Source organism: Nicotiana tabacum, chromosome 8 (genome assembly GCF_000715075.1).
Source record: "Nicotiana tabacum cultivar K326 chromosome 8, ASM71507v2, whole genome shotgun sequence".
Taxonomy (NCBI): domain Eukaryota; kingdom Viridiplantae; phylum Streptophyta; class Magnoliopsida; order Solanales; family Solanaceae; genus Nicotiana; species Nicotiana tabacum.
The window spans coordinates 209,161,284-209,172,534 of NC_134087.1; the positions used below are offsets into that span (position 1 = coordinate 209,161,284).

General features: G+C 35.9%; 1 protein-coding gene and 1 long non-coding RNA gene across 2 annotated transcripts; both read right to left on the bottom strand.

Annotated features, from left to right (window-relative positions):
* Positions 1-1,567: 1,567 nt before the first annotated feature.
* Positions 1,568-2,275, bottom strand: LOC142162617 (uncharacterized). Its single transcript, XR_012693842.1, has 2 exons — positions 1,973-2,275; positions 1,568-1,868 (listed from the first exon to the last, which is right to left on the bottom strand). It is a non-coding gene; the product is annotated as an uncharacterized LOC142162617 (long non-coding RNA).
* An 8-nt stretch (positions 2,276-2,283) lies between these two features.
* Positions 2,284-2,780, bottom strand: LOC142163522 (uncharacterized). Its single transcript, XM_075220822.1, has 2 exons — positions 2,402-2,780; positions 2,284-2,294 (listed from the first exon to the last, which is right to left on the bottom strand). Exons 1-2 carry the CDS (start codon positions 2,778-2,780, stop codon positions 2,284-2,286), a joined length of 390 nt encoding a protein of 129 aa, XP_075076923.1.
* Positions 2,781-11,251: the final 8,471 nt, after the last annotated feature.

Below are 11,251 nucleotides of genomic sequence, written 5' to 3' on the forward strand. Positions count from 1 at the left end.
GCTTTAAAAGTTTGTACTTTTCCGTCTACACCTCTCTTTTTCTTATAGATCCATTTGCATCCAATGGGTTTAACCCCATCAGTTGGTTCTACAAGATCCCAAACCTGATTAGAGTACATAGAGTCCATCTCTGATTTCATAGCAGCAACCCACTTATCGGCATCCTTATCATGTAGTGCTTGGTCGTAATTGACAGGTTCGGAGGTAGGCTCCTCAAGGATCCTATCATATGATTCTCCCAAGAGCGTGTAACGAACTGGCTGTCTTATTTCTCTCCCACTACGACTACGCACTACATCAGTTGCAACTATATCACGTTGATTTTGTGGTTGAACCACAACATCATCAGGAACCTGAGTCTCCATGCTATCCACAGGGATATCAACGACTTCTTCCTGTTGTGCAGTCTGCTCAACATGACTCCCACTACTTTGTGGTAGTATGACTGCGGGCACTTGTTCTTGTGGTACATTAAGTCTATTGACATTTCTCCCACTACTAAAGTGCAATGGTATGTCAAAATCGACTTCCGGGGTTTGGATATGGTCGTTTTGATTTTCAGATGACTGAGTTTCCATTCCTTTGTTGAGTTCCTGTAAAACGAGTTTACTTCTAGGAACATGGTTCATCAAATAGTCCTCTTCTAGAAACTTGGCATTTGTGCTAACAATTACCTTTTTCTCTTTAGGACAATAGAATAAACCACCTTTCGTCCCTTTTGGATAACCTATAAACACGCATACATCCGTTCTTGCCTCCAATTTATCCGTTTTCCCCTTTAGCACATGTGCCGGACAACCCCAAACTCGAATATGCCGCAGACTAGGCTTGCGCCCAGTCTACAATTCTGTAGGGGTCAAGGGTACTGACTTTGAAGGAACTAAGTTTAGAACATAATTCGCCGTTTCTAAGGCATGTCCCCAAAAAGACGAAGGCAAATCGGAATAACTCATCATTGATCTAACCATTTCCATAAGAGTCCTATTTCTTCTTTCAGCTACACCATTTTGTTGTGGAATTCCAGGTGCAGATAATTGAGATGTAATTCCACATTCTGATAAATAACCAATAAAGTCTGTAGAGAGGTACTCCCCACCACGATCAGATCGTAGTGTCTTGATATGTTTATTATGTCGTTTTTCAGTCTCAGTCTTTAATTCTTTGAACTTTTCAAAACATTCAGACTTTCGACGCAACAAATAAATATATCCATATTTTGAGTAATCATCTGTGAAAGTCACAAAATACTCAAAACCACCTCTTGCTTGGACATTCATTGGACCACACAAATCAGAATGAATTAATTCTAATTTATCACTTGCCCGATTTCCTTTTGAGGGGAAATTTCGTTTTGTCATTTTCCCTTCTAAACAAGATTCACAAGTTGATAGTGCCTCCACTTTCAATGAACTTAAAGGTCCATTGTTGACCAACCTGGAAATTCTGTTCAGATTTATATGACCCAAACGCAAGTGCCATAAATATGTTTCACTCAATTCAGAAGAACGTTTTCTCTTGCTTGGTAAATCAACATTATTCAGTTCTTTAGGTGGTAACGGTTTAGGAATAGAGTCAACAACAAAAAGACCATTAATCAATGTAGCCGAAGAGAGATAACGCTTATTATGAGTAATAACACATTTATCAACGTCATGACAATTAAAATCATAACCATCTCTCATAGCGCTAGAAACCAAAATTAAATTCCTTCTAACGGAAGGTACATATAATGTGTCTTTTAAAGCTAAAACTCTACCACTACCAAACGAAATACTAATATTTCCTAATGCTAAAGCTGAGGCTGCTGAACCGTCTGCTTGATAAACATTGATTTCTCCTTTACTTAGCCGCCGCGTTACCTGAAACCCCTGCAAATAAGTGCAGATATGATTAGTGGCTCCCGAATCAACACACCATGACATGGTAGAAACAGCCGCTAAAAATGTTTCAATGACAAGTAGATGTAAATCACCTGGTTTATTTTTCAGCTTGGCCAGATAAGTTGGACACTGCTTCTTATGATGCCCGGGCTGCTTGCAGTGATAACACTTGCCCTTAGCCTTTTTCACACCAGCAGTCGCGCCACCAACAAAGGGTTTTTGAGCCTTTTTCTTTTTCTGCCCGCCTCTCGGCTTAGAAGAAGAACCTGCCTCAAAATTCAATGCCACGGGAGGAGCTTGGGACTTGATAATAGTCTCTGCCGACTGCAGCTCATTCAACAATTTCGCAAGGGACAAATCCATTTTGTTCATGTTATAATTCAGGCGATATTGCTGAAAACTGTCAGGCAAAGTCTGCAGGATCATTTCAACCTGCGTGTCCTTATCAATGTTAGCTCCAAGGACCTCCAGTTCATTCAGAAGACTCATCATCTTCAGAACATGGTCCCTGACCGATGAACCTTCAACCATTTTGGTATTCAGAAGGGCTTTCATGGCAGTCTGCTTAGCCGCACGATTCTGATCTCCGAACATTTCTTTGAGATTTTCCAGAATGTCATAAGCAGACTCCATCGACTGATGCTGATGTTGCAGAACATTCGACATGGATGCCAAAATGTAACACCGCGCCATCTCATCAGCCTTAATCCATTTCTGGTAAGCCTTCTGTTCATCATCTGTGGCATCATCTCCAGGTTTTTCTGGACACACCTCATCGAGCACAAATTTGTACTCTTCAGCAATTAGAACAATATCCAAATTTCGTTTCCAATCAACATAATTTGGACCCTCAAGTTTGTTTTGGGTAAGAATGGCAGTAAGGGGATTAAAAGCAATCATTGTTAATCTGGGAGACATTAAATATTTAAATAGATCAAATCAGTTTGTATTATGAACATTAAAATTCAAAACACATTATATATATACAATCTATGCACCTTGAACAACAAATTTCGATGGGAAAGAAGCTATTCTTGCAATATACATATATAATGACAGATTTTCACTCCATAAACTTAAACATGTCATACTCATATGGAGAGTAAACTGTTAATTTAAGCCAAGTGAATATCAACATTCAACATATATTAGTCCCATTGAACCAACATGCATACTCAGATGGAGAGTAAATACAAATAATCAATGACTAGTATAACATAGTGATTATTCATAATATTTTTATCCGATATGGAAGAAGACCTACGTCAACGTGTAAAAACATTATATCACTGATTTTTTAAGCCCGGGGACCAAGGGAATTGATCCCCACAATTTCTGGAATTAAAAACAACTAAAAAAATTTCAGAATTTTAGAAAAACAGCAAAAACACCATCTAAACGACCCCGAACGCCCAAAAAATGACTTCAGTCTTTTCATGAGTATTGCTCACTGGGCCGTTTCGCATGGACCTGCCAAGTTTCAGGTCAATCGGAGTCCGCTCAACTTTTTGACCTCCGATTTTCTGCCCTAATTCAGCAGAACGTGTTTTTCCGTTTTACATGATAAAATTCAATTTTCAGATTATTCTAACTCAACATCACCAATATTAAAAAGATACATCAAGTTTCCAGAATAATCAACACAACCCATAACAGATAATCACACCAAAAAAAAACAGTGCAGGTTTTCAGAAAAACAAACTTTGCATGTAATTCAAAACTTGCATATAGAACATGATATTAATCCTTATGGTTTATCCTAATTATTTAATTAGACGTGAGTAAGCTCTGATACCAATTGATGGAATATATACCACAGCGGAAGCAATAACAGAATCTTATTCACGTGTAATCTAAACAACTAGCATGTATGGAGATTTTAGGATTACCTCTTGAAGCGTAAACACAACAAATCTAGGTCGTTCTCCAGTTCCTCAGTTGAAAACACACTAGCAGATTTCCACAGTCTTCTACTGTGTTACCCAAACAATAACCAAAAAAAAAGAATTTTGGGTGGGCAAAATTCTAGTAGAAACCGCAGTCAGAATCATGTCAAAAACGTCCAGCCCTTATATCCATATATATAGCTGCGTTTTTTAGGTCAAAACCGTTTTCAAAACCTGTTAGGTTTCCTTCTCCCACTAAGGGACGGTTTCCACGTTTTCTTTCCCACTAAGTAACAGTTTCCACTATTTTCTATTATTTAGGCACAGTAGGGACCACAGAATTTAATTAACAAGGCTTCCTATTATGATATTAATTTCGAAATTCTGAAACTAATTTCCATCATAATAAATTACGAATTATTCCACTAAAAATTCGTAATTGCACTCCTTAGTTCAATTTCGAAATTCTTCCATAAAACCTTATTTAACTCCCCATGTTAAGATTCAGATACTAATCAATCAAATTAAATTACTGACTATTTAATTTATTGATTACTTCCTTTAGACTTACACTTAACTTATTTCATGTGTCGGATACAAAATCCACCGGCCGGGTTTACACATGAAAACTTATAAGCTTTCATAAAGGAGTATCATCAATCTCAAAATTGAGACATGGATTCCATCAACTAATTATTACTTCGCCAATGTATATCATTGTCATCCAATTTACCAGGCTTATTGACTCGCGAAAGAATCTCGCCTTTTAATAAATCAAAACAACAAGTGACATACACAGCTAATAATAATTATATCAGGATTAAGAGTATAAGTACATTAAATGGACTAGAGAAATTATTTTATAAAGTCAGTATAAAATACTCATCTCTACTTGATCCGTTCAATACATACAAAATGTACTAGCACAAGAAGTTGGAATTAAATCATTCCCATAATCAAGATAAATTATACTTAATCTTGTGCTACAATCATTCCGATGATTTGTCCAATTCCATCATTAGATTGTGAACATTAACTTTTATGTCTTACAAGAACCGATGATTTAATCTTCCGTGTATAAGCTAAACTCTATACACTAAATCATCTACTATGTAAGCAATGGACGCACAAACCAACACATGATCTATTTAAAATGAAACTTTATTGAATTTAAACAAGTAAATAAATAATTGTTCATAAAGAATACTATAACAATACGCATGACTTATAGTATATTCTAACAAAAAGTTCGTTAGCGCTAGAGGTGTCTAACGGGCCGGGTCAACAAGTTTCCGGACCGGCCCAGACCGGTTGAAACCGAAACCGGCTCGGACCGGTACAACGGGGCCGGGTGGGGCTGGGTTAAAGGGGTAGGGGATTTGGTCCGTTCACCTATTTTCAACCGGTTAACCGGATCGGTCAAACCCGGTCAACAGAAATACTGTAGAACTGGTTAAACAGGCCCGGCCCGGCCCAGACCGATTAACAACTACTTTCTTTTTTAAAAAAAAATTGTTGATTGGGTAGCCCATGTTAATCGTTGGCAACGGTCACCTGCCAAGCAGCCACTGCCCAACGATTGATTTGCACAACTAGCCCTTTTTGAGCCTTTTTTTAAAATTAACACTTTTGTAATTACAAATTTAACCCTTTGAAAAACTATAAATACACCCCCCCTCTTCTTCATTTCTTCACTCATCTCTCATTTCTCAAACTCAAATTCTCAATTCAAGTTAAATCATGCCTCGTATTTCTAGAGTGTTGTAACACCCCGTAAATTTGAATCAGTTGTGGATGCACTAACTGAGTGTTCATGTGATGGTTATCAATTGGTTTAAGTGTACGAGGCATATCATAAGTGATTTGGGGTCCAAGGAGAGGCCTAAGTCTAAGTCAAATTTGAAAATTTCATGATAGACTAAAATTCCAAATGAGCACGCACAAGACCAAACTTTGCACGAGCATATCTACTTTTTTATAAGGTATTATATGATTCACAACCTATCAAATGAAAGATCTTTGATTCTAGTTTCTAACGCTTCAAACCGTTTGTCATTTGGACACACCTACCAGAAGTTATGACCAAATTACCAAAAGCAGCGCAGAATTTTACACTACCGCGCCACCCCATGCGGCGCGGCTGTGTAAATTAACAGAGCACCTCCAAATTTCGTTTCTGTCACACCCTTTTTTTTTACAACCTCATTAAACTCTCTTAAAAATAATAAAAGAATTTGTAAAGCTTGAAAGTATTTTTAATAAAAAAGTGACAAAATTGTGCTAAAAAGGAAATAATTCAGAGTCGCCACGTGACTTTGATTTCGGTGTTCTAGGTCACCGTTTTTAAAATAATTTTTCCTTTTAAAACATTTCAGACTCCAAAACCAAGTTCGCACCAGAGATTTGGGTAAGAGGGTTCATTTGACTCGGGGAGAAAGTGTTAGGCACTCCCCAAGTCCCGTAACTAGTACGGTTGCATACTTGATCTAGCCGGCTTTTAAAATATTCGAATTGAGGTAATAAACACAAAAATAGAAAAATTAACACATAAGAGGCTCGAGGCCGTCCCCACCTAATAAAGAAAATTAAACACTATAAGTTCTACTTTTGACCTCCCATTACAAAGTACTACGGGGCATTCCCCGGAATAAAATATATACAAATCCTTCGGGACATTTCCCGGATAAATTTAACTATGGGAACGACCTCTCGCCTCAAAACTAACAAAAAGCCTAATGCTTGCTTACCCAAGAGATAACGGCCTAGGTATGCTCCTACCGATTAAATTTGTAAAATAAATAAAGAAAAGCTAAATAAAACACTTCATGATATGCTCATTTCTAGTAACTAGTTCCATTTATTTGACCAAATCCAATCCTAAAGCATATATATATATATATATACATGCAAAAATTTTTATTGTACTTAATCTTTTATCTTCATTACATATTAGTGCATCATAATTTTCTATACTCATTAGTTCCTCTTCTACTGTTGTTATGTTTCTGTATTTTTTTTCTAATTCATTTACTGTAGCTTCTAATGTCATTATTCTTATTCCTTTTTTCTTTAACATTTCTCCCTGTGTTAAGGTCTTTGGTGTATATATATATAAATCAAATACTAACGAGTTCCATATTTTCCCGACTCCCATGACCTAATATTATTCGGAAAGACAATTTTACATCCAACCAACCAATCGACAAAATAAACATCCGAACAATTTAAGGAAAATAGAACCGGCACCAAGTTTAAAGGCACAAATCACAAAATAATAAAAACAGCGACAAGAAATTAGAGGCGACACAGAATCACGACTGAACCCTGGAATGCTCGAGCTCGAACTCCCACTGCCTCAAACGACGACCAAAGCTCACTCGAACTCCATTTGAACAAAATCCGAAATTGAATTGAAGTAATAGAGGTCTACTTTTTAATTTTTCTTTTCGAAATTAACTATGTCAAGAAATCTAAATAATGAAGAAGGTAGAGACAAATTTCCAAATTTGAAACTCAAGCTCGCTGGGATGTGATGGAGTTGTTGGTTCGGGCTGGTCGGCGTCGCAGAGGTTCAGGGGTGGACTGGTTTTTGGGTCTTCTCTTTGAGATTAAGAAAAGGGGGTCGTTTGGTGACCTCTTCGTCGAAGAAGACGATCACCAAAGGGGGGGGGGGTTCTTGATTTTGTGGCTGATCTCTTTTCTAGTCTCTTAGGCTTTTTTAGGGTTCTAAGGGTATTAGGGTTAGTTTAGTAGGTATTTGACTTGGGTTGTTATGGGCTAGGTTCGAAAATTAGGCCTAAAATGGGTCGTTTGAGCCCAAATGTTATTCTTTCCCCACGAACGAGACTAAAATACGATCTTATTTATTAGTTAATCTTATTTAAGTAAAATAACTATTAAAATAAGACTGACCGTTAAAACAAAACTATTTTTGGTATTTTTCAAGATTAAAAATGACTACAAAACATTAATGAAACTATTTTTTTTGTAATTTTTATTTTCTTGTAATAAAATAAAGTAAAAGAGTCAAAATTAGCTGAAATAGCGATATTAGACCTAAATTAAATATTTTATGCTAAAATGGGTGAAATTTCTGGGAGGGTCAAAAATCACATGTCTACAGTTTCTAAACACATTTTTTACTACCACGGCGCCCCATGCGCCGCGGATGTGCAAATCTTCTTTTTTTCTCAACCCGATCCTATTTTGATATAAAACCTTCGGGAGTTATTTTTTCCACTTCATTTGGACGATTTTTAGGGTTTTTCTCCACCCTCTGAAGACCTCTAACCCCTCCCATCTTCAAGGTAAGCAATACCCATTATCTTGGTCTGAATTCCATCATTTATACACTAGTATTGATGAAATCTATACATAAAATACTTAGATCTTCAAGGGATTTCTTCAAGAACTCAAAAGAGGGTTTTGTAAGATTTCTTCTAAAAAGGTAATCCTACACCCTTAGACTTGCATGTATGGATTTATTAAGGAAATAAGAGTATGAATAAGTATTGGAACTTTTGGTATGGTGATTGGAAATCATAAGTTCCCAATTTAATTACACAACTATTATAGAGATTGAAAGATGTTTATTTAATGGAATTTAGTTGGTTGGGTGTGGATGGATTGTCAATTTGTCATATATGTGATTTTGGAAGTTATAAGTTGGTCAATCAAGATGATAGGATAAATTGTTGATGAATGGTGGTAGATAGATGAACTAATTATATGGTGATGAGATGTAACGATTTATGCCTACAAGGTGTTTGATAATATGCCTAAATGACTTAAGTTATGAAATTTGTTACTAATATTGGGTTCCATTGGATGTTGCTATTGTAGATTGAAAGTTCTTAGTATTGTGGATCATTGTAGTATCACTAAAGGGCGAAATTGAGGTATATGAGGCTAACTCTCTATGTTTGGGAATGTTAATGATTCTCCCTACACAACGTTTCTTTTATGACATTACTAATTGCCTCAGAAATATAGTTAAGCCTAGTTCCTTGAATAGTTGTAGAACTTCTATTCTCTAGCTTCATAACTCGCGCATGACTTTCATTTTGAACGTTGTGAGCTCAGTGCATATTCAATATAGACTTGGGTTTGATGCCCTTAAGTCTTAGTATAGATTACTCAGTATGCCATATATAGTTGAAATTTCGGTATTCATAATCAGTTCAAGAATACATGTCTCAGTCTAGTCCCATTCAGTATGTCAGTATTATGTAACCTAGTATGATTCAGTATTTCAGTATCATGTAACTCAATGTGATTCAGTATTTCACTATTATGTATTGTAGTATGATTCTCAGTTTTTGATTTTAAATTCTTGAATGTTGAACACCTGTATTTGGGCGTGAGGCCGTAGTTTATATGCTTTATGCATACTTGGGCGTGAGGCCGTAGTTTATATGCTTTATGCATACTTGGGCCTGAGGCCGTAGTTTATGCTTTATGCATGTTTGGGCCAGAGGCCGTAGTGTATGCTTTATGTATTTTTGGGCCTGAGGCCGTAGTTATGTATACGTATACTTGGGTCTGAGGCCGTAGCTTGTGCATATATATATATATTGGGCCCGAGGCCGTAGCTTATTCAGATAAACAGGCTGTTCATCATTCAGAAGAGGGAGTATTCATATCCTTACTTCCTTTGTTCAGTTTCAGTTACCAATTATCAGTTTAGTTACTAGTTATCTGCTATTATTTTAGTTTCAGCTTCAATAGTTATCATTTTAGTTATCAATTATCAATTCTCAGTTATCAGCTTAGTTCCACTTTCAGCATTTATAATTCTTTCTTTCAGTTGCTTTACATACCAATGCAATTCAAATGTACTGATGTCCATTTAGAGCGCTAGGATTCTCGTACCAGCTATTGGGTGATCCCCAGTTCTTTAGGGGCATTATCATTACCTTACAGTCTTTCAGTATTTACAGATAGACAGTGTTTTCAGTACTTCAATAGAGGCTTCATAGACTAGAGTAACAGCTAGACAGAGTCGTAGGCTTTTCATATTAAGCTCTATGTTGACTACAAATATATTTCAAAATTGTATTAGTATTTCCGCACTTTGATTTTTATCATTCAGACTTTTAGCATATCAGCATGTGTTACTTTATCTTGCGCATTTAATATGTTATGATATCACATATTGATTCATCCAGCCAGTTGGTTCGCTCGGTCATATGTAATCAGGCACCGAGTGCCGTGTTACGTCCAGGCCTAGGTTCGGGGCGTGACAAGTGCGCTCATATGTTTGGGAACACTTTGAGGTGGTAGAAGAAAATAAAGAAGTTCAGAAAGTAAAGTGTAAGAACTGTGGTCGAGTCTTAAATCTTCATCCAAAGTGTGACACAAGCAGTTTAAGGAGGCATATGTAGAGTTGTCTTGAGCGTCCTCCGAAAATTCGTATTTAAGTTGATTTGAACAATTTGTGTTATTTTAAAATTATTAGACGTATTTATGCTTAATGTTTTAGTTTGTTAGATTAATTTAAAGTATTATTATGCATGAAAATTTAGTTTTACTCTTTTTTTGTTAATTTACTTGTTAAATGTAAACTTCAATTTTGTAATTTTGAAATAAATATAGCACTTGCAATTTATAAGTGCAATTTTTTTCCATCTTCATTGTATTTTTTAGGTTTTTATTTTATATTAATATAATTTACAATAGTTATACAAAATACAAAAAAAAATTTAAAAATTACACTAACCTGTCCCGGCCCTGCCCTTTGTACCCCCATAACCCTTATGGTTCATTTTTACCCGGATGAACCTGAACCCGTTAAACCCGATAAGCCCCAATCTGTAATCGGTCCGGACCCCAATCCGTATGATTCCTAAATTTTTCTACCCAGCCCGGCCCGACCCCACCGTCAGACACCCATAATTAGCACACACTCTTGACATATATTTTATTTGTTAAGACAGGCCTTTATTACGAACAAAAAACCTTGTCACATGAACATGGAAAGCAACGAACTAATTATAATAATGAGATGACAACCTACTCTACAAGCAAAAGGTTAAAAACAGTACTACCGTAGTAATGATGACCTCTTTGACATGATGTAAAATAGGGAAAAAAAATTAAAGTTAGTGGGCGTTTGGATATAAGAATTGTAAAATTCTAAAAAAAAGTAAAAAAGAAAAAATCAAGTGAATATGGTATTTAAAAATTAGAGTTGTGTTTGGACATAAATTTAATTTTGGATTGTTTTTGAAGTTTTGTGAGTGATCTGACTGAAAATTTTGAAAAATAGCGTTTTGGAGTTTTTCAAATTTTTGAAAAATTTCAAAACTCATCTTTAAGTGAAAATTAAAAATTTTATGAACAAACCCTGATCTCGGAAAAAAAAGGAAAAAATTTCTTATGTCCAAACGGGCTCTTAGTGTCACTACTATTTTTCCATTTGCAATGTGCAATCCTAAACTATATCACAACGACCTAAAGTATGCAAGATTTTGTAAAACTCGCATA

What these genes read in the sequence shown, in the direction of transcription:
- LOC142163522 (XM_075220822.1), bottom strand. Translation starts at nt 2,780, where the DNA reads ATGATTGCTTTTAATCCCCTTACTGCCATTCTTACCCAAAACAAACTT.